We start from the raw sequence: 18764 nt of genomic DNA, 5'->3' as shown, positions 1-18764 counted from the left end.
CTCACCTGTGTAAATCGTGCAGTTCTTCCAAGGTGATGTATTAATCTCCTTGTGTTCTGGAATTGCCCTGGGAAACAAATCATACAACATAATTGAAAGTCTGTCCCTTTCTTAGTGGTGCATTGAAGCCTAGCCCTTGAGAGGTACTCAGAGATGTTAATCTTCCAATAGTCCAGCTTGCGCTGTCAACTCCAGCAGTTTAGAGCATACACTCAGTGGGCACTTTATTAGGTACCTCCTGTGTATGAGGAGGCAGTTCCCTTATAAGCTGAATGTATGTTTGTGGTCTTTTGTTGCTGTAGCCCATCCAGTTCAATGTTTGAAGTGTTGTGTATTCAGAGGTGTTCTACTGCACACCACTACTGTAACATGTGGCTATTTGAGTTACTGCCTCCTTCCTGTCAGCTTTAACCCGTCTGGCCATTCTCCTCCGACCTCTTGCACTAACAAGGTGTTATCACCCACAGAGCCTCTGCTCACTGGATCTTTTCTTTGTTTCTCGCACCGTTCTCCGTAGAGACTGCAGTGTGTGGAAATCCCAGGAGATCAGCAGTTTCTGAGATACTCAAATCACCTCATCCGGCACCAACAATCATTTCACAGTCAAAGTCACTTAGATCACATTTCTTACCCATTCTGATGTCTAGTCTGAACAACTGAACCTCTTGACCATGTCTGCATGTTTTTATGCATTGAGTTGAGGCACATGATTGGCTGATTAGATGTTTGCATTAATGAGCAGGTGTACAGGTGCACCTAATAAAGTGACCACTAAGTGTACATTAGGTCACCTGTGTTACTCGTAATGCATGCTCTTCTGGTTATCTTCTTGAAGGGGAAGTATATTTGTACTGAAGTCAGCAAAGATACTGTTCACCAGCTGGAATCCTGGAACCGGCTTCCCTTTGAGGAAGGAGACAGCAAGTTGGACTCTACGCTCAATGAGATTTAGGAATCTCTTACAGAAGTAAAAGATTCTGAAGCAGTGGATGTTGGGAGGATCATTCCCCTAGTGGTCAAATCTGGAACTCAGGACATAACATCAAAAATGGGCAACACATTCAAGATGGGGATGTGGAAGAAATTCTTCTCTGAGTTGTGAATTTTAAAGAATTCTCCAACCCGGAAGATCTTTAGATTCTGAGTCATGCTTCAGTTAGATGTTCAGACTTAAAGGGGGCCAAGATGATAGGGAGCTGTAGGAAAGTAGCCCATGAGGCTAAAGTCAGATCAGCCATGATCTTTTTGTAGGGCAGAGAAAGTTTGATCCACTTCCACTCCTATCTCTTACAACAGGGGTCTGGAGTGAACCTCCATAGTTCATTAACACATTGCAATGCTTTCACTCAAAATATGTCCTCCACTGAGGACAACAGCCTCAGTCGACAGGACACTTCACAAGAACATGACTGATCAAGAAATCAGGGCTTCATTTTTAAAATAGCTGAGAGATGAGCACATTCAAAAATCAAAAGAATGTTGTCAATAATTGACTCTGGGAGTGTTTGTATTCAAGTTTTGTCACTATTATTAAAAGATGTTTCATCTGAAATCTTAACCCATTGTTCACCAATTTGCTCTGCATTCCCATTTTTTTCTTTTACACTTCCATCTATCTTCGCCTTCCTTAAATTTTAACCTACTTTAAATCCCCATTCAAAGGTTCATTTTTGTTATCAAAGTATAGAACTTTGAAATTCTTCAATTCTCCGGGTAGCCATGAAACCAAGAAAGAAAAGAAAGGCAGCACGATCATCAACCACCCCCCCCCCCCAATCCCCCCTCCCCACAAAAAAATGAACAAAATGGATCAGGCATGCCGGCCCCCAAATCCCTCCTCCTGCACAAAAACCCAGCAAAACGGACCAGGCACAGAGACCCTTTAATCCCTCCTCCCACACCAAAAAAAATGAACAAAATGGATCAGGCATGCCGGTCCCCAAATCCCCCTCCCCATTGACATGTTAAACATTCTCTCACTCCACCACAGGCGGGCTGTGGCTGAAGGGTGTGCCACTGCCGTTACTCACTCTGACCACTCTCCCAACCCCACTCAAACCCACCACCTCCACCATCAGGTAGGACATAGGCAGCAGGCAGAAGGGAACACCACCACCTGCAGGTTCCCCTCTAGATTACAGACCATCCTTATCATCTAAAACCCCTATCAACAACACAGTGGTACTACCTTCACCAGAAGGAATGCAATCTTTAAAGAAAGCGACACCGTCACCTCCTCACGGGCAAGTAGGGAAATGCAATAAATGCTGACTGTTCCCACAACCTATGGACTCACTTTCAAGGACTTCATCTCATGCATTCAATATTTATTGCTTATTTATTTATTGTTATTATTTATTTCTTTTAGCATTTGCACAATTTGCTGTCTTTTGCACACAGGGTAAATGTCCAAGTTGGTACGTTTCATTGATTCTGTTATGGTTATTGTTATGCATTTATTAAACATGCCCACAAGGCAATTAATCACAGGATTGTATATGTACTTAGATAATAAATTTACTTTGAACTTTGATATCTATCCCGCCTCCAGTCCAGAACAATTCATAAATAAATCTCTGTGGCTCTTTTGATTGGATTCCTCTGGACACTATGTGGAGCAGGAGCTTGGAATCTGGGAGAGAATGATAAAGATAACTCACCTGATCCAAGCTGGTTGCGGTAATGCTACTAACTGATGTTGTATCGACTTGGGTTCCAGTACTGTCAGAGTTACTGTAATCTGTCTTTGAGTAGACCTGTTCAGGGAATTTGTACATAATTACTATCAAACGACTGATAGGAAACAATGGGGCTGAATTTCCACGCAGCAATGCCCCAAGTCACTAATCTCAACGCAAGCTCGGCACACTAGGAATGTTCAACCAGGAGTAGAACTAGACTATTGGACCCATCAAGTCTGCTCCTCCTTTCAATGATAGCTGACTTCTATTTAAACCCCAATCTTCCCCCAACTTTTCTCTCTCTCCTTACATTCTTCCACTTCTTTTTTGACATTACCACTGCCCAAACTTCCACCCTCTCTCACTCCTGCTCCCCAAACTCCTGATCCCTCTTTCACCACCTCCCCATTCTCCTGATCACCACTCCCTTGCCCATTCCTGCTCTCCAACCCTATTCCTATATACTTTCACTTCCCTTACCACTCACACCCTACCCTCCCATTACCCCACAACTAAAGTCCTACGTACTGCACTGCTAGTTTCCCAACTACTGCAGTCAGTGAGCCCCTCCCAACCCTTCCCCGTAACTTTCTACCTTCCAGATCATTATCCTTTCCCAGAGTGAAACTACCCCCAACCCAGATTGCTCTTGTCGGGCATCAATCACTATTGTCACCAACAATGGCACCCAAGATCTCACCCCAGCCATAACAAATCTTCAGATAGCTGCCAACACATGCAAAACACACACAAAATGGTGGAGGAACTCTGTCGACCTTTTGGGTTGTGATCCTTCATCAGGACTGGAAAGGAAGGGAGAGGAAGCCAGAATAAGAGAGGGAGGGGGAGAAGCAGGACAAGCTAGAAGATGATTTAAATCTCAGCAAGAGGCGGAGAGGGAAGAGGTAAAAGAAGCTCAGAGAGGATCTGTTTTTTTTTACTGATCGGGGCAAAGAGAAGTTTAGTTAGGTACGTGATAGTAGGCATATGGACAGCTATGCTCCTGGTGCAGGTCGATGGGAGTAGGAAGTTTAAGTGGTTTTGGCATGGACTAGATGGGCCAAAGAGCCTGTTTCTGTGCTATACTTCTCTATGAGTCTAATAGATGGTCTATGTACCAAAGAAGGTAGTGGCTAGGAGAAATATGTGGGTCAACCAAATAAACACAAGAGATGCTGAAAATCCAGAGCACACACACACACACACAAACAAACGCTGGAGGATCGCAGCAGGTCAGACAACATCTATACAGTCAAGGATTTCCGGCCAACACAATCATCGGAATTGGAAAGGAAGAGGGAAGAAGCCAGAATAAGAAGATGGGTGGGGTGAGGGTTGAAGGGTAGAACTATAAGCTGCCAGGAGAGACGGGAAGGTAGACGTGTGGAAGGGAAAGTGGATGTGTGGAGGGGAAGGAGGATATCTAGAGGGAAGAAGTTGAAGTGAGTAACTGGGAGGCTCCTGCTGCTCATGTAATGAAACCCAGTGCTGTCAGTTAACATCCACTCCCCGAGTTGTGTTGTTTGTGCACACCAATGGCCCAGCTGTACTCAGTGGAGTAAGGCGTGTAATGCCTATATGTTGGATGCACTCTCACCCCATCAAGCCCCGTTGCTATGGGCACTTTTTTTTGCAGTCACCAGGTTAAGAGCTGCTCGGTGCGCCAGAATAGGATATATTACCACATTATCTACAGGAGATTCAGCAAATACTGGAAATCCAGCCAAATGCACACTGAAACCCTGAAGAACATAGCATGTCAGGCAGCTTCTGTGGAGAATGGACATTTCAGGCTGAGTTTTGGGTCAGTCCTGATGAATGGTCTCGGCCAAAATTATTGACTACTTATTCGTCTCAGTAGTTGCTGCCTGGCCTGCTGAGCTCCTGGTAGTATTTTGTGTGCATGTTCATTTGTATAACAGCTCCATACCTTTGCCCGCCCTTTGTTGTCCACCGCAATCTGAAGCTCGATCAATGTGCACTGTTTGTCAGCATTGTAGCAACCCGACTTGTCTGATGAAAAGCAGCATTTCCCGCTGAAGGTGCTCACATTTTGATACAAATCATTGCATCCTGAAGCAAAAAAAACCCACAACGAATATGAAGGAAGACACCCTGAATGACAGACAGGTTGAGGGACAGGAGCCTCATGCTCATACAGCCCAGCTCTCAGGCTTGACTCTCTGCTCTCACTGTCCCATCCCAGCCTTCCCTTGCTTTTGAGTTGTGGACACAGCTGAGAACATCACAGAAACCAGCCGCCCCTCTGTGGACTCTGTATACACTTTTCAGTCTCTAAGAAACAGCCACCATCATCAAAGATCCCAGCCACTCCATACATTCTCTCCTCTCCTATTGGACAGAGGGTGCAAAAGCCCGAAAGCATGGCCCACCACATTCAAGGACAGCTTCTACCCCACTGTTATCAGATCGCAAACAAGAGAAAATCTGCAGATCTGGAAATCGGAGCTGAAGGTGAGGGGAGGTGGGAGGTGGGGGGAAGTGGGAAGAGGAGGATGAGGAGGAGGTTTTGATGGTTTGATGAGTTGCTTTTGCTTGTGTGTGGGAGAAGTGAGATGGGAGCTTTGGGGTTCTAACATTTTTTACTGTCATTCATTCTTTGGGTTACTCTTCTGTTTTTCTGGATGTCCACAAAGACCAGGAATTTCGCGTTGTATATTGTTTACACTCTCTGATATTGAGTGGAACTATTCAAATAACAAATATGGGCAATTTCAAAAAATAGTGCATGATAGTGAAATTTCAGGGTGATTTTCATGATCAGCAGCCCAAGGTCCATAAGATACACCCCAAAGTATTCAGGAAGCAAAATATTTTTTGTCCAGAGTTAACAAATAAACACCAGTCGAGCAGCAAGATCGAAAAACATGGACAAACAATTGAACACTTACCGGTACTTCTTAATGAATTCCAAACCAGATAATCAAACACAAAGCAACCACTTACCTTCAGGGGAATGTGCAAACATTGCATTGTCAGTGAACTTTCTTGGCATCAGTTTTCTGGGGCTCAGATTCAGTTATAGATGGTGACTGCTCGGCTTTGTACACTAACTAAGCAAATGGTTAGACAGATGGTGCAGTTTGGGAAGTCAAACCATGTATAACTGGTAGGGCACGAAGGAGTGTAATGGAACAGGGAAACACAAGTGCAGAGTTTGTTGAAAGTGGCCTCTACATGAAAAGTTGATCTTCAGATCTCTTTTAAAGGTATCCCTTCTCACCATAACCCAATTCTGGTTTTGGACTCACCTACCCTGAGAGAAATAAGAGTTCCTGTCCACCTTACTGATACATCTCACAATTTTGAAAACTTATCTGAGGTTGTACCTCAGTCTCCTACTTTCTAAGGAATGTCCCTTGCAGCAAAGGAGGAAGTAGCCAAGAAAGCAATCATGTGCCTACCCTGCCAGTCAAAGAAACATTCTGTATTATTAAACTGGAGGCCTGTAACTTGTGGTGTTCCCCAGGGGTGGTGATAGGCCCATTTCTACTTGTCATCTGCGTCAATGATTTGGATGAGAATGTACAAGGGATGTTTATTAATGGTGATGAAAAAGATGTCGAGCGCACTGGCCGTCATTCAGTACAGGAGCTGTGGAATTAGGTCACCATCTCTATGGAGATTGTAGATTCTCCCCATGTCCAGAGGTTTCTACTTTCCTCTCACATTCCAAAGACATATGGGTCAGTAGGTTAATTGGTCAGATGGGTGTAGGTAGGTGATGTGAACTCATTAGGGCTCAAAGCTACTCACCACTGCTGTTCAAGCGTTTCACCTCTTCCCTCAGCTGGGAAACTGAAACACAAATATTACATTAACCACTATGTTAGACTTCAGAAGGTGGTACTGTCTAGTGACATGTTCACAAAGGTTTGCAGGGCACAGTTTGTGGAAGGAAGGGCAGAGGGAGTGAGTGAAATATTCCCTTTGTTGGTAGTGACAAAATAATCACAGTCATGGGTTGAACAGAGTTATATCTATTTTTCAATGAACGCATTTACAAGGATCGCAGCCAGAAACAGCTTTTCCCCCTCTGCCATGCGATTTCTGAATGGACATGGAACTCATGAGCACTCATTTTCAAATTTTATTGCTTTAAAACATTAAGTAACAATGGATTTAATTTGACTTTTTTTTACACTGATCCACAGAAAAACTGAAAATAAATCTCCACAAAGTGATTTTAATTAATTACAAATATAAAACACAAAATACTTGACTCCCTAAGTATACAACCCCTTCAAATCAGTATTTATTAGACTCATCTTTGCAGCAGTTACAGCCTTGTGCCCATGGGTCTCTATCAGCTTTGCACATTTTGCACTGCAATTTGTCCTCATTCTTCTTTAAAACAGTCTGCATGAGGATCATGAGTGAACAGCCCTGTAAAAGTCCAGCCACAATTTCTCAATTCGATTGAGGTCTGGACTCTGACTTGATCATTCCAGGATATTAACTTTGTTGTTTTAAGCCATTCCTGTCTAGCTTTGGCTTTATGCTTGGGGTTGTGGTCTTGCTTGAAAACAAATCTTCTCCCAAGTCACAGTTCTCTTGCAGACTGCAACACATACAAAATGCTGGTGGAACGCAGCAGGCCAGGAAGCATCTATAAGGAGAAGCACTGTTGATGTTTCGGGCTGAGACCCTTCGTCAGTCCACCAGCATCTTTGTATGTGTTGCTTGAATTTCCAGCATCTGCAGATTTCCTTGTGTCTTGCAGACTGCTTCAGGTTTTCCTCCAGGATTTCATTGTGCCCTCTACCTTCTCAAGCTGTCCATCGCCTGCTGCAGTGAAACATCCCTACAGCACGACGCAGACACCACCTTGCTTCACGAGACCATAGTGCCTTCTTCCAGCTGACTTCAAAGTCTCCCACATGCGTTCTGACAAACTCTGGCCAAGCTTTCATTAAGGTCTTTTCAACAGTGGCCTTCTCCTTGCCAGTCTCCCATTAGTCTGTGACTGGTGAAGCATCTGGGCACCCGCGTTGTATGCCCAGTCTCTCCCATCTCAGCCACTGAAGCTTGTAACTTCTCCAGAGTTGTCAGAGGTCTCTTGCTGGTCTCCCTCACTAGTCCCCTTCTTACACAGTCACTCCGTTTTTGAGGACGGTCTGCTCAAGGCAGATTCACAGCCATGTCATATTCTTTCCATTTCTTGATGGATGAATTAGCTGTACTCAAAGGGATATTCAGTGACTTGGAAATTTTCTTGTTTCCCTCTCATGATTTGCACTTTTCAATAACCTTTTTGCAGAGTTGCTTGGAGTGTTCCTTTGACCTCACGCTGTAGATTTTGCCAGGATACTGACTCACCAGCAGTTGGACCTTCCAGATCCAGGTGTATTTTTACTACAATCAATTGAAACACCTTGACTGAACACAGGTGATCTCCATTTAACTAATTATGTGACTTCAAAAACCAATTGGCTGCAAAAGTTATGATTTGCAGTCTCATAATAAAGGGGTTGAATACTTACGCAATCAATTATTTTGTGTTTTATATTTGTGATTAATTTCGATCACTTTGTAGGGATCTGATTTCACTTTGACATGAAAATGTATTTTTCTGTTGGTCAGTGTAAAAAAGGGCAAATTAAATCCATAGTGGTTCAGTGTTGTCAATCAGTAAACCATGAAAACTTCCAAAGGGGCTGAATACTTTTTACAGGCATTGTATGTGAAAATACATATGCTATTTGTATAATACATATATTTCTGATTCTAATCATTTGCAGAACTTGTCTTTTTCACATTAGTTGTTTGTCAGCTTTTGTTTGTGTTTTGCTTTTCATATTTCTTTATTTTTCCATAGTTGCCTGCAAGAAAATGAATCTCAAGGTATAGTGACGTATACGGACTTTGATAATAATGGTCCTTTGGCCTTGACTTTGAGTTAAGGACCAGGAAGGGGGTACAGGGCAGGTCACCAACTACTTAGTGAACGTTACTGAACAAAAAGGACTCGAGGGACTGCGTTACAGAGAGAGGATGAGTGGATAGGGACTTTAATCAGTGGTACGTAGGAGAATGAGGGGTGATTTTGTAGAGATGTATAAAATAGTGAGGGACATAAATAGAGTAAATGCGCACAAGCTTTTCCTCAGAGTAGGAGGAATCAAGAAGTAAAGAGCACAGGTTTAAGTGGAGAGGAAAAAAATTTATTAGGAACCTGAGGGGAAACTTATTGACCCATAGCTTGGTCCTTATATGAAATGAGCTGCCAAAGGAAGTGGTTGAAGCAGGTACAATAACACATTTAAAATCATGTGTCCCAGCTATGCCTGCATGTTTGTTGGCTACATGGGACAGTCTATGTTCCAAGCCTGCACTGGTGACCGTCCCGCAGTTTTCCAATGCTACATCAACGACTGCATTGGTGCTGCTTCCTGCACCCATGCTGAAATCATCAACTTCATCCATTTTGCTTACAGCTTCAACCCTGCCCTCAAATTCACTTAGTCCATTTCCAACACCTTCCTTTCCTTTCTCGAACTCACTGTCTCTATCTCCGGAGACAGCTTATCCACCGATGTCTACTACAAACCCATGGACTCCAACAGCTAACTGGATTATACCTCATCCCACTCTACTACTTGTAAAAATGCTATCCCCTTCTCTCAATTCCTCCAGCTTCACCATATCTGCTCTCAGGATGAGGATTTTCATTCCAGAATGAAGGAGATGTCCTTTATTTTCGAGGAAAGGGCCTTCCCTTCTTCCATTCACCAATGCTACCCTCAACTGCATCTCTTCCATTTCCTGTGAGTCTGCCCTCAACCCATCCTTCTACCACCCTACCAGGGATAAGGTTCTTCTTGTTCTCACCTACCACCCCACCAGCCTCTGCATCCAGCACATAATTCTCCGTAATTTCTGCCAACCCCAACAGGATCCCACCACTAAGCAAATCCTTCCCCTTCCCTCCTCCACTATCTGCCTTCTGCAGCAACACCCTTGTCCATTCATCACTCCCCACCGATATCCCTCCAGGCCCTTATCGTAGCAAGCAAAACAAGTGCTATACCTGCCCCTACTCCTCCCTCACTACCATTCAGGGTCCTAAACAACCCTTCTAGGAGAGGCGACACATCTCCTGTGAGACTGTTGGGGTCATATACCATGTCCAGTGCTCCCAGTGTGGCCTCCAATATATTGATGAGACGTGCCGTTGACTGGGAGACCACTTCCTCAACCATCTACACTCTGCCCACCAGAACAAACAGGATCTCCCAGTGGCCACCAATTTTAATTCCAGTTACTATTCCCATTCCAATTTGTCCATCCATGGCCTCCTCCACTGTCACAATGAGGTGGCACTTAGGTTGGAAGAACAACACATTGTATTCCATTTGGGTAACCTCCAACCTGATGACATCAAGATCGATTTCTCAAACTTTCGGTAATCCCCTCCCCCCAACTTCACCATTTCCTACCCCCTTTTCTCTGGCATCTTATCTACTTGGCTGTCCAGCACCTCCCTCTGGGGCTCCTCCCCCCTTTTCTGTCTTCCACGGCCTTCTGTCTCTTTCACCAATCAACTTCCCAGCTCTTGACTTCCTCCCTCCCCCTCCGGGTTTCACCTATCACCTTGCGTATCTGACTCCCCTCACCCACCTTTTAAATCTACTTGGCAGCATTTTTTCTCCAGTACTGTCGAAGGCTTTCAGCCAAAACGCTGACTGTACTTTTTTCCGTAGATGCTGCCTGGCCTGCTGAGTTCCTCCTGCATTTTGTGTGTTTGCTCGGATTTCCAGCATTTGCAGACTTTCTCTTGTAAGTGCCTACACAGCCAGTCAGAGGAACATTCTGTATTATCGGACTGGAGGCCTGTAACTTGTGGTGTACCACAGGGGTGGTGATAGGCCCATTTCTATTTGTCATCTACATCTCTGATTTGGATGAGAATGTACAAAGGATGTTTATTACTGGTGATGTAAAAGATGTAGAGCACTCTGACCAACATTTAAAAGGGCATTGAGTACAGGAGACGTGACATTAGGCCACCATTTGTAAGGAGTTTCTATGATCTCCCCGTGACCGCAGAGGTTCCCACTGAGTGCTCTGGTTTCCTCTCACGTTCCAAACACATATGGTCAGTAGGTTAATTGGTCAGATGGGTGTAGGTCAGTGATGTGAGCTCATTGGGCTGGAAGGGCTTGTTACCATGCTCCAAATATCTCTCAATAATACACCACGATGAAATGGCAGAGCAGACTTGATGGGCCAAAATGGCCAATTCTCTTCCTATGACTTATGATCTTACAGTCTTGTACATTGAGGAAAGGTGTCTGGGGTCAAGGGCATGGTATCTGCAGGTTCCCATGGAATTGGGAGGATGGAACAGTTCCAGACAAGATGGCGGACTGATCGAGCACTGAGGCACTACGGCTGCACGAGAGGTTGTTTTCCTTGAAGTAAAGGCAATTGCAAGGCAATTCTTTGTACACGGCACGAAGATCAAGAGAAGCTTTTCTCATCAGCTGGTGGTTCAAGGATCAGGGAGACCAATTCAGAATGATGGGGCAACATGGTAGTGTAATGGTTAACACAACGCTTTACAGTACCGCTGACCCAGATTTGACTCCCACTGCCGCCTATAAGGAGTTTGTACATTCTCCCTGTGACCACGTGGGTTTCCTCCGGGTGCTCCGGTTTCCTCCTACAGTCCAAAGATGTACAGGTCCTTGGTAATTGACCATTGTAAATTGTCATGTGATTAGGCTGCGGGTAATTCGGGGGATTGCTGAGCACCGTGGCTCGAAGGGCCAGAAGGGCATATTCCACACAGCATCTCAATAAATAAATAAACAACGATTTTGTGAGGAAGATCCCCTCTACACAGAGGGGAACGATACACTCACTTGCACTGGCTGAAATTGCCAATGAGGGCATTTTTAAAACTGGGAAGAGGTGCAAAAGGAAATAATTTCTCCGGAAAATGTCGGAGGAATGGGACAGAGGATAATTTGAGAAAGTCAGCATGGATCCAATGGGCTGAATGGTCTCCTGACAGTAATAATTCTGTGATTCTGTTCTGCTATGACTCGACTGATTCAACAGAGCTACTCACCAGTACTGTTCAAGTGGTTCACCTCTGTCCGAATTGTCTGCGGAAGCTCGCTCAACTGGGAAACTGAAACACAAATATTACATTTACCCACTGTGTTAGACTTGAGAATGCAAACGAGGCTGGCGGCAGTGTGCAATCTGAAAAGGAATCCCCTCGTTTTTACTCCAACAGAGTATTACCCAATGCCAGGTATCTACAGCAACAAATTCTGTCTAGTGACATGTTCACAAGGGTTTGCAGGGCACAGTTTGTGGAAGGAAGGGCAGAGAGATGGAGTGAAACTTTCCTTCCGTTGGTTGTTGGTGACAAAATAATTGCAGTCATGGGTTGAACGGAATTAAATCTATTTTTCAATGAACACATTTACAAGGAGCAGAGCCAGAAACATCTTTTTCCCCTCTGCCATGCGATTTCTGAATGGAAACGGAAAACTTCAGCACCACCTCAGCACTTTCGTATTTCTGTATTTGCACAACTTATTTCATTTCACTATGTATATAACAATATTGAACTGTATAACTGTTTTACAACCTTGAGTTACAGTGGAATTTCTTTGGCTTTTTATTGACACTGATCCTCACGAATAGTGAAAACAAATCTCTACTAAGTGATCTAAATTTGTATAAAACACAAAATAATTGATTGCATAAGTATTCACCCCTTTCAAATCAGTATTTAGAAAATGCACCTTTGGTAGCAACTACAGTCTTGGTTCTGTGTGGATAGGTCTCTGTCAGCTTGGCACATCTGGACACTGCAATTTTTCCCCATTCTTCACAAAACTGCTCAGGCTCTGTCAGATTGCACAGGGATCGTGAGTGAACAGCACTTTTCTTGATCGTGAGTGAACAGCTTTGGCTTTATGCTTGGGGTTATGGTCTTGCTGGAAAATAAATCTTCTCCGAAGTCACAGTTCTCTTGCAGACTGCATCAGGTTTTCCTCCAGGATTTCATTGTATCCTTTATCTTCACAAGCCGTCCATCACCTGCTGCAGTGAAACATCCCCACAGCACGGTGCAGACACCACCTTGCTTCACGAGACCATAGTGCCTTCTTCCAGCTGACTTCAGTGTCTCCCACGTGCTTTCTGACAAACTCTGGCCAAGCTTTCATTAAGGTCTTTTCAACAGTGGCCTTCTCCTTGCCAGTCTCCCATAAGTCTAAGACTGGTGAAGCACCCGGGCACCCGCGTTGTATGTGCAGTCTCTCCCATCTCAGCCACTGAAGCTTGAAACTTCTCCAGAGTTGTCAGAGGTCTCTTGCTGGCCTCCCTCACTAGTCCCCTTCTTACACAGTCACTCAGTTTTTGAGGATGGTCTGTTCAAGGCAGATTTACAGCTGTGCCATATTCATTCCATTTCATAATGATTGAATTAGCTGTACTCCAAGGGATATTCAGTGACTTGGAATTTTTCTTGTATCCCTCTCCTGACCTGTGCTTTTCAATAACCTTTTCGCTGAGTTGCTTGGAGTGTTCCTTTGTCTTCATGGTGCAGTTTTGCAAAGATACTCAGAAGTAGTTGGATGTTCCAGATAGATATATTTTTACAACAATCAATTGAAAACCTTGACTGCACAGGGTGATCTCCATTTAACTAATTACGTAACTTCTAAAATCAATTGGCTGCACCAGTGACAATTTGGCGTGTCATATTAAAGGGGGTGAGGACTTATGCAATCAATTATTTTGTGTTTTATATTTGTAACTTAGATCACTTTGTATGGATCTGTTTTCACTTTGACATGAGTCCTTTTCTGTTGATCGGTATAAATTAAAGCCAAATTAAATGCATTGTGATTCAATGTTGTCAGTCAATAAAACATGCAAACTTCCTATGGGGCTGAATGTTTTTTACAGACAGACAGACATACTTTATTGATCCCAAGGGAAATTGGGTTTCATTACAGCCAAACCAACCAAGAATAGTGAAGAAATACAGCAATATAAAACCATAAATAATTAAATAATGATAAGTTAATCATGCCAAGTGGAAATAAAGTCCAGGACCAGCCTATTGGCTCAGGGTGTCTGACACTCCGAGGGAGGAGTTGTAAAGTTTGATGGCGCTGTATATGTGCTATTTTTACTATATATATATATATCTCTATCTATCTCAAGGTATAGTGACAATTACGGACTTTGATAATAATTGTCCTTTGGCCTTGGCCAACGGAATCCCACCACTAAGTACATTCATGCACACCCCCAACCCCTCAATATCAGCTTTCAGCAGGGATCACTCCCTACGCAACACCCTTGACCCTTTGTCCCTCCCCACCAACTTCCTTCCCAGCACTTATCCTTGCAAGTGAAACAAGTGCTACACCTCCTCCCTCACCACCATTCAGGGCCCCAAAACAGTCATTCCAGGTGAGGTGACACTTCAACTGTGAGTCTTTTGGGGTCACATAATTTCTCTTGTGCTCCCATTGTGGCCTCATATATATCGGTGAGACCCGACGTAGATTGGGAGACCGCTTTGCCAGTCATCTATGCTCCATCCACTAGAACAAGTGGGATCTCCCAGTGGCCACCCATTTAAATTCAACTTCCTATTCCCATTCCAATATGTCCATCCATGGCCTCCCCCACTGTCATGATGAGGCCACACTTAGGTTGGAGAAACAACAGATTATAATCCATTTGGGTACCTCCAACCTGATGGCATGAACATCGATTTCTCAAACTTCCAGTACTGCCCCCCACACACTTCACAATTTTGCATCCCCATTTCCCTCTCTCACCTTATCTCCTTGCCCGCCTCTCCCTCTGCTGCTCCTCCCCACTTTTTCTTTCTTCCCTGCCCCCCGTCTCATTCACCAATCAACTTCCCAGCTCTTCACTTCCTCCCTCCCCCTTTAGGTTTCACCTATTACTTTGAGTCTCTGTCTCAACTCCCCCCACTTTTTAACTCTACTGCAGAGCTTTTTTTCTCCTATCCTGTTGAAAACCAGTGTGAAGCGTCGATTGTACTATTTTCCACAGACGCTGCCTGGCCTACTGAGTTCCTCCAGCATTTTCTGTGTGTTAGCTCGGATTTCCAGCATTTGCAGACTTTCTCTTGTAAGTGCCTACACAGCCAGTCAGAGGAACATTCTGTATTATCAGACTGGAGGCCTGTAACTTGTGGTGTTCCACAGGGGTGGTGATAGGCCCATTTCTATTTGTCATTTACATCAATGATTTGGATGAGAATGTACAAGGGATGTTTATTAATGGTGATGAAAAAGATGACGAGCACTCTGACCAACATTTAAAAGGGCATTGAGTACAGGAGCTGTGACATTAGGCCACCATTTGTAAGGAGTTTCTATGTTCTCCCCATGACTGCAGAGGTTCCCACTGAGTGCTCTGGTTTCCCCTCACGTTCCAAACACATATGGTCAGTAGGTTAATTGGTCAGATGGGTGTAGGTTGGTGATGTGAGCTCATTGGGCTGGAAGGGCTTGTTACCACTCTCCAAATATCTCTCAAAGATACACCACGATGGAATGGCAGAGCAGACTTGAATCTGTCCCTATGACTTACGATCTTACAGTCTTGTACATTGAGGAAGGGTGTCTGGGGTCAAGGGCGTGGTATCTGCAGGTTACCATGGTATTGGGAGGATGGAACCTTTCCAGACAAGATGGCGGACTGATCGAGCACTGAGGCACTTCGGCTGCAGGAGAGGTTGTTCTCCTTGAAGTAAAGGCAATTGCGAGGCAATTCTTTGTTCACGGCACGAAGATCGAGAGAAGCTTTTCTCATCAGCTGGTGGTTCAATGATCAGGGAGACAAATTCAGAATGATGGGGCAGCACGGTAGTGTAATGGTTAACACAACGCTTTACAGTACCGCTGACCCAGATTTGACTCCCACTGCCACCTATAAGGAGTTTGTACATTCTCCCTGTGACCACGTGGGTTTCTTCCGGGTGCTCCGGTTTCCTCCTACAGTCCAAAGATGTACAGGTCCTTGGTAATTGACCATTGTAAATTGTCATGTGATTAGGCTATGGATAATTCGGGGGATTGCTGAGCACCGTGGCTCGAAGGGTCAGAAGGGCATATTCCACACAGCATCTCAATAAATAAATAAACAACGATTTTGGGAGGAAGATCCCCTCTACACAGAGGGTAATGATAAACTCACCCGCACTAGCTGAAATTGTCAATTACAGCATTTTTTTTTAATGGGAAGAGGTGGAAAGGCAAATAGTTTTTCTGGGAAAATGCTGGAGGAATGAGACATAAGATAGCTCAAAAAGGAGTCAGCATGGATCCAATGGGCTGAATGGTCTCCTGACAGTAATAATTCTGTGATTCCATTGTGCTATGACTCGACTGATTCAACAGAGCTACTCACCACTGCTGTTCAAATGTATCATCTCTGCCTGAATAGTCTGCCGAAGCTCTCTCAACTGGGAAACTGAAACACAGATATTACATTTCAGACTCAGATTCAGTTTATCATCATTTAGAAACCACAAATGCAATGCAGTTAAAAAATGAGACAACATTCCTCCAGAATGATATCACAAAAGTACATAACAAAACAGACTACACCAGAAAATCCACATAACGTTTGGCAATCCCCAATCCAGAGTCCGGAGAGGCTGCTGTGTATTAATATCACACAACCATCTTAGCGCATTCCCCGGAAAGGAGCTCCAAATCCATCAGACAAAACAAGACCAAAAACTAAAGCTACGAGATCTGCACAAAACCACATAGTCACAACATACAGTTACAACAGTGCAAACAATAGCATAATTGATAAAAAAAAAGACCATGGGCACAGTAAAAATAGTCCAAAGATGTTAAGACCAAGTTCAAAAGAAACCACCACACAGTTTCCACAAGTCCTCAGGGTCCCAATAGACTCGCCATCCCACGCCGGCGGCAGAAGGGAGTACCCCCGCTATGGACTTCCACGGTGCCGCCCGACTCAGCCTCGCAGACACAGCACACACTGAAAGCAACCTGACCGCAGCGGACTCCGAGTCTGTTGAACCTCCGAGCCTCTGACCATCCCTTCCGGCACAGCTTCTCTGAGATCCATCCTCTGCCAAGCGTATTAAGACGCCCTTGCCAACGACCATCGACAACGTGACCCTGAGGACCCGGACCCCACAGCAGCAGCAACGAAGAAGGTCTTCCTGGAGATTTCCCGATGTTCCTCTGTGCTCCCACATCCGATTATGATTGCGCACGGCATCCCGCTTAACAAATTTACCCACTGTGTTAGACTTGAGAATGCAAATGAGACTGGTGGCAGTGTGCAATGCGAAATGGAATCCCCTCGCTTTTACTCCAACAGAGTATTACCCAATGCCAGGTGTCTGCAGCAACAAATTCTGTCCAGTGACATGTTCACAAGGGCTTGCAGGGCACAGTTTGTGGAAGGAAGGGCAGAGAGAGGGAGTGAAATATTCCCTCTGTTAGTTGTTAGTGACAAAATAATTGCAGTCAAGTCAAGTCGAATCGCTTTTTATTGTCATTTCGACCATAGACTGCTGGTACAGTACACAGTAAAAACAAAACAACGTTCCTCCAGGACCATGGTGCTACATGAAATAACATGAAACTACACTAGACTGTGTGAGACAGCACAAGGCTACATTGGACTACGTAAAACAACATTAAAAACTGCACTAGACTACAGACCTGCACAGGATTACATAAAGTGCACAAAACAGTGCAGGGCAGTACAGTAATTAATTAATAAATAAGGCAATAGGCACAGTAGAGGACAAATTTCAATGTAATAATAAATGATGTAGATGTTAGTCTTGATTCTGGGTATTGAGGAGTCTGATAGCTTGGGGGAGAAAACTGTTACAGAGTCTGGTCGTGAGAGTTCGAATGCTTCGGTGCCTTTTCTCAGATGGCAGATGGGAGAAGAGTTTGTATGAGGGGTGCGTGTGGTCCTTCCTTATGCTGTTAGCTTTGCGGATGCAGCGTGTGGTGTAAATGACTGTAATGGCGGGAAGAGAGACCCCAATGATCTTCTCAGCTGACCTCACTATCTGCTGCAGAGACTTGCGATCTGAGACTGTGCAATTCCCGAACCAGGCAGTGATGCAGCTGCTCAGGACGCTCTCGATACAACCCCTGTAGAATGTGATGAGGATGGGGGTTGGGAGATGGACTTTCCTCAGCCTTCACAGAATGTAAAGACCCTGCTGGGCTTTCTTGACTATGGAGCTGGTGTTGAGGGACCAGGTAAGATTCTCCACCAGGTGAACGCCAAGAAATTTAGTGCTCTTAACGATCTCTACCGAGGAGCTGTCAATGTTTAGCAGAAAGCAGTCGCTCCGTGCTCTCCTAAAGTCAACAACCATCTCTTTTGTTTTGTTCACATTCAGAGACAGGTTGTTGGCTCTGCACCAGTCCGTTGGCCGCTGTTCCTCCTCTCTGTATGCTGACTCATCGTTCTTGCTGATGGGACCCACTATTGTCGTGTCTTCGGCGAACTTGATGATGTGGTTCGAGCTGTGTGTTGCAGCACAGTCATGGGTCAGCAGAGTGAACAGCAGTGGACTGAGCACACAACCCTGGGGGGCCCCCATGCTCTGTGTGATGGTGTTGGAGATGCTGCTCCCAATCCGGACTGACAGAGGTCTCCCAGTCAGGAAGTCTAGGATCCAGTTGCAGAGGGAGGTGTTCAGGCCCAGCTGTTTCAGCTTACCAATCATGTTGAATGTGGGTTGAACTGAGCTAAATCTGTTTTTCAATGAACGCATTTACAAGGAGCACAGTCAGAAACATCTTTTTCCCATCTGCCATGCAATTTCTGGAGATCATAGTGCCTTCTTCCAGCTGACTTCAAAGTCTCCCACATGCTTTCTGGAAAACTCTGGCCAAGATTTCATTAAGGTTTCTTCAACAGTGGCTTTCTCTTTGCCAGTTTCCCATAAGTCTGTGACTGGTGAAGCACCCGGGCAGCAGTTGTATGCCCAGTCTCTCCCATCTCAGCCACTGAAGCTTGTAACTCCTCCAG

At 44.6% G+C, this 18764-nt stretch overlaps 1 protein-coding gene across 2 annotated transcripts in view; it reads right to left on the bottom strand.

Annotated features, from left to right (window-relative positions):
* LOC140740292 (uncharacterized) overlaps positions 1 to 18764 on the bottom strand; it is an 86119-nt gene that overhangs the window by 1559 nt on the left and 65796 nt on the right. For both annotated transcript variants that reach the window (XM_073069435.1, XM_073069436.1), the window contains 6 exons: positions 16128 to 16190; positions 11779 to 11841; positions 6459 to 6500; positions 4612 to 4754; positions 2661 to 2756; positions 6 to 67 (listed from right to left, as the gene is read on the bottom strand). In XM_073069435.1, the coding sequence (XP_072925536.1) occupies positions 41 to 67; positions 2661 to 2756; positions 4612 to 4754; positions 6459 to 6500; positions 11779 to 11841; positions 16128 to 16190 (434 nt within the window). In that variant the 3' untranslated portion in view covers positions 6 to 40. The remainder of the gene's footprint in view (positions 1 to 5; positions 68 to 2660; positions 2757 to 4611; positions 4755 to 6458; positions 6501 to 11778; positions 11842 to 16127; positions 16191 to 18764) is intronic.

The sequence above is a fragment of the Hemitrygon akajei genome, chromosome 16, assembly GCF_048418815.1.
Source record: "Hemitrygon akajei chromosome 16, sHemAka1.3, whole genome shotgun sequence".
NCBI classification, from domain to species: Eukaryota; Metazoa; Chordata; class Chondrichthyes; order Myliobatiformes; family Dasyatidae; genus Hemitrygon; species Hemitrygon akajei.
The sequence above is the reverse complement of the archived record's forward strand: the minus strand, read 5'-3'. Positions and strand labels throughout refer to the sequence as shown.